This window comes from Leishmania braziliensis, chromosome 24 (genome assembly GCF_000002845.2).
Source record: "Leishmania braziliensis MHOM/BR/75/M2904 complete genome, chromosome 24".
NCBI classification, from domain to species: Eukaryota; Euglenozoa; class Kinetoplastea; order Trypanosomatida; family Trypanosomatidae; genus Leishmania; species Leishmania braziliensis.
The window spans coordinates 262098-266103 of record NC_009316.2 but is presented as its reverse complement, the minus strand read 5'-3'; the positions used below and the strand labels follow the sequence as shown (position 1 = coordinate 266103).

Sequence of the window (4006 nt, the reverse complement as noted above, 5' to 3'; positions counted from 1 at the left end):
TCTCACTGTTGGTGATGTTGATGCGCGGTGTATCTTTGTGCGGGGGATACCCGTCTATCTCTATACAGATGTGCGGGATCGAGCAAAGCTGCACGATAGGGTGCCGTGCTGCGTGAGAGAGCGACTGCGTAGGGCAAGCCCGCATACGCATCGTGCGTGCGTTTGTGGGGGTTCTCGTGTGTCCTCACGATTTGTGTGTGCTGATGGGTAGCAAAGGAGAGCTCAGGAACGCCCGAGGCACAGGGGTTCTCTTCCCGTTTCCAATGGTTGCAGAGAGGTGTGACGAGTGCTCTCTATTATCTTTGTGTAGGCAATGCTGCTGCGGCAGCTGCGAGAAAGAGAGAGGGACAGATGGAGGACAGTCACAGCAAGGCGTGCCTGTGTGGTCACGTGTGGCCGCCCCCTATCCAGCTGCACCTCAACCCACAGAGAAACGAGAAGCAAGACGAGAGAGGAGGGGGAGGGGTGAAGGAGAAGCATAGAGATGGAGGAAGCAACAGAGAGCGACAAGCAGCTGTCTGTACACACACACACACACACAACCAGGCGCTGTGGAGTTGCCCATTCCCTGACAAGAGCGCGCTCCTTATACGGATGATGGGAGGAGGAGGAGGAGGGGGAAGCGACGTTGGGCGCACTGGTTGACGTTGGTGTTTAAGAGCGGCGAGCTTGCTTGGGCCTCGAGAGAGGCGAAGGAGGCAGCGATGGCAGTGAATTAGGGCGCCGTATGAGGGCGGGTAAAGACGACGACGACGACAAGAAGCAGCACACAGGTGTACTGAAGAAAGAGAGGGGTGAGGCAACAGACGACGTTGGGGGTGCGGGCGGAAGGAATACATTGTGCAGAGAAGCTCTCACCATGCCATCCGGTCCTCACCCATGACCGCCACGACTGCTCGATGCACACGCCACTCGTTCATCACGCCACCTGACCACCACGCTGTCGTGTCTTTGTTCGGCTTCGTATTTATCCTGCGCTTTTTCCTCGGTGGCGGTGCCGTACCTTGCCTCGATACTTCGGTGTGAGCTGCCCTGCCTGGCTGTTCACCCCACTGTGGCTGGGCCGGCGTGTGGTAGTACTGCTGGCGTGCTAACCCGTCGCCACAAATGCTTGTGGACGCCAGTAGGCTTTTAATCTCCGCGACGGCGCTGCGGAGGCTTCCAGCGCTACAGGCGTCCCGCCACTGTGCAGGATGGGCGCCTCCGCCTCGGCGACTGGCGCCCGGCGCACAGACACTACCTTGCCTTTGAGGATGCTGAGGCTGAGTAGCGCTGCGTACAAGACGCTGCTCGGCGACTCGAAAAACACAAGCGTTGCTGCTGTTGCGGAGGAAATGGAGCTGGTAGCAGCGGGAAAGAAGTGAACATCTTCGACGGCGACTTAAAACGTCGTAAACTGTCGTACGTGATGCGAGGAGCTACCTTGAGCGTGCAAGCCAGTGAGCACGATGGCGTGGCGGTGGAACGACGGTGCCGACGCTGGCTTGCTGTTAAAGGGTGATTTGTATGTCGAATAGGCTGAGGATATCGATAAGAGGCCTATTGAAGGGCTCCGAATGGGGGGGGGGGGTGAAGTGGGGGTGGAAGAGCTACGCGAAGCAGAGCCCACAGCGGGGGTTACTGTAGGCAAGCCCGTACGACGACTCGTCATCTCATCCTCTTTTTCGCTTTTTCGTTGCCGCTGTTGTTCTCTTTCAGTGGAAGGTGCGCACCGTGTGTAGCACCACCGAGGGCGCGTGCATGCGTGTGCGCGAAAAAGGGAGAGAGGAGGTAGGGAGGGAGAGGGGGGGGGGGGTAGTTGAAGCATTACCGGTGGCAGGGAAGGGGAGCAACTAGGGTGGTGAGGGAGGAGGAGAGGCAAATCGTAACAGATGTCCAGCTGTGGCCACGACAAGACAGGCGTGCTGCCCCCCACTCCTTCTTTGTGCACCCCTTTGTGTCTGACTGTGTGTATGTGTGTGTGTGTGTGTGTGTGTGTGTGTGTGTGCGTGTTGTTAACTGTGCGACTGCCAGACTTCATGTACCTCTGCTTACTGCTTGACAACTGCACAGAGAGGCGCGCCAGCACCGCACCCTGTTGTCACGCTCCGGTAGAATGACGAAGACCACCAACATGACCATTTGGCGCCGCACTCGCCTGCTTGTCATGAGACGTGCCTCACCTTTTTGGCCTCGCTCCGCATCTTCTTCTGCAGTTTTTTGCGATCCATGAGAAGCTTTACAAAGGTGCGGATGGCGGCATCCAAGTCACGTCTCTCGGCACCCGTCTTGGTGTCACTCAGCTCCACCGCGGCGGCGAGGGAGGGGTAGCGCTTGGCGAAGTTGTACACAGCCAGTCGATAGCGCATGTCTTCCATAGACCGCTGCATCTCCGCCAGCTCGTTGACAAGGTTTTTCTTTTCCGCAGAGAGGACCACTATCTTTCCCTGCGCTTCCGCGAGCTGTGCGGTGGCAGTGGCGAGCTGTACCTCCAGGCGAGACTGCAGCACCTTATGAATTTCGATCTCTTCCTGCTTCAGCGCCGGATCAGCGAGGGCGGCAGCCGCTTCGGCGTAGGCTGCCTCCGGACTTGGGAGAGACGAGATCATCGCGCACGCGGTGTCCACGTCTGCGTCTGTCATGCCGATGTCCGTCTGCGTGTGCAGAAAGTGCCCGCGCATGCGCTCTTCCACGTCCAGCTTCATGTCATCAATGGCGAACCATCGCCCGCCGATCGCCTCCGGATGCTCCGTGATGTGCGTGCGCAGCCACCGGAACACCTCGTCGACCCGATCTCGCACGAGGCGCTGCTCCGACAGGTCATCGGCGTAGTACGTCACCGAGCTCACCAGCACCGTCCCGTTTGGCGTCCGCTCCGCCACGATAGGGATGCCATCCCCCGCCTCTTTCTGCATGAATGTGTTCAGCCGGTTCACCATGGCGGGGTGGTTGCGCCAGGTGGAGGATAGCACAATTGTCACCTTCTCGCGTCCCCCGAGGGCGGCGACCAGCCGCTTGAGACACTGTACACACCTGCCGCTGAGGTCGCCACCGCCGAAGGTGAACTTCGGGACCGGCAAGAGAACGCCGTCTATGTCGAGGAAGACCACATAACGGTCGCACAGGCTGACGTCGATGGACATGACCGGGGTAGTGCCAGAGCAAAGAGAAGGACAGAGCGTAATGGACACGTGTGGGGGTCTCTTGCGCGGAGCGCTGGAAAGTCGATGCAAATGGGGAACTGCCTCGGGGCGCGCCTTCCGCCCTCTCTCTGTACGTATGCGCGTGTTTCTTCGTGTACTTGCAGGTGTGGCGGAGCGGGAAAGGGAAGAGAGCCCCCCTCCTCCTGTTTGATGATGTGCTTGTATCTGTGCTGCACGCCTACATCACGCGTAGAGGTGTGTGTGTGTGTGTGTGTGTGTGTGTGACGCGTAGGAGTGAGAGAGGGGCAGAGAGAGGATACACTTTTTACTCGCAGATGACACGGCTAGCCGGGGCCATACAGCGCCTTTTTACACAGTCCAGCGTCCCTCTAGTGGCGCTCCTATTGATTCGGTGTTAGTGGCCCACGGCCGCCGAAAGAGCAAAAATGCGGTTGCCCCCCATAAATTATATTCCGGCTCTCTACCCCGGTTCCTACAGACCTGAACGATTTCTTTATCCCTTTCTTTTTTATAGAGGTCAGATAGTCCTCCCCTTCTTCGTTATAATTTGGAACAGATAGAAAAAAACCTAAATTCAACCTACAATCTAATATTATTATACTAAAGGAGATCCTCACTCCTTAAAACCTGTCGTAAAGACCCTCTCTAAAACGATATACACATCATTACCTTTTATTGTTTTTTAAAATATCTCCCTAAAGGAAACCTCTCATCTTCTTATTTCCAACAACCCTTTCACCTCTTACCTCCTCCATTTGCATATGCCATAAGAGTGATAACCTCGCTACTGACCTTTAACCTGCGACTTTCCTAGATCGTTTCACACCCGACAGCCGCCACTCGTTACACTCCGGGAATGCACT

The 4006-nt window shown here is 56.9% G+C and overlaps 1 protein-coding gene across 1 annotated transcript; it reads right to left on the bottom strand.

Annotated features, from left to right (window-relative positions):
* Positions 1-2144: 2144 nt before the first annotated feature.
* Positions 2145-3122, bottom strand: LBRM_24_0760 (conserved hypothetical protein; the record flags this gene model as incomplete). The annotated part of the gene is made up of 1 exon (XM_001565292.1): positions 2145-3122. The coding sequence occupies one exon, from the start codon at positions 3120-3122 to the stop codon at positions 2145-2147; it is 978 nt and encodes a 325-aa protein (XP_001565342.1).
* Between the last annotated feature and the right edge of the window lie 884 nt (positions 3123-4006).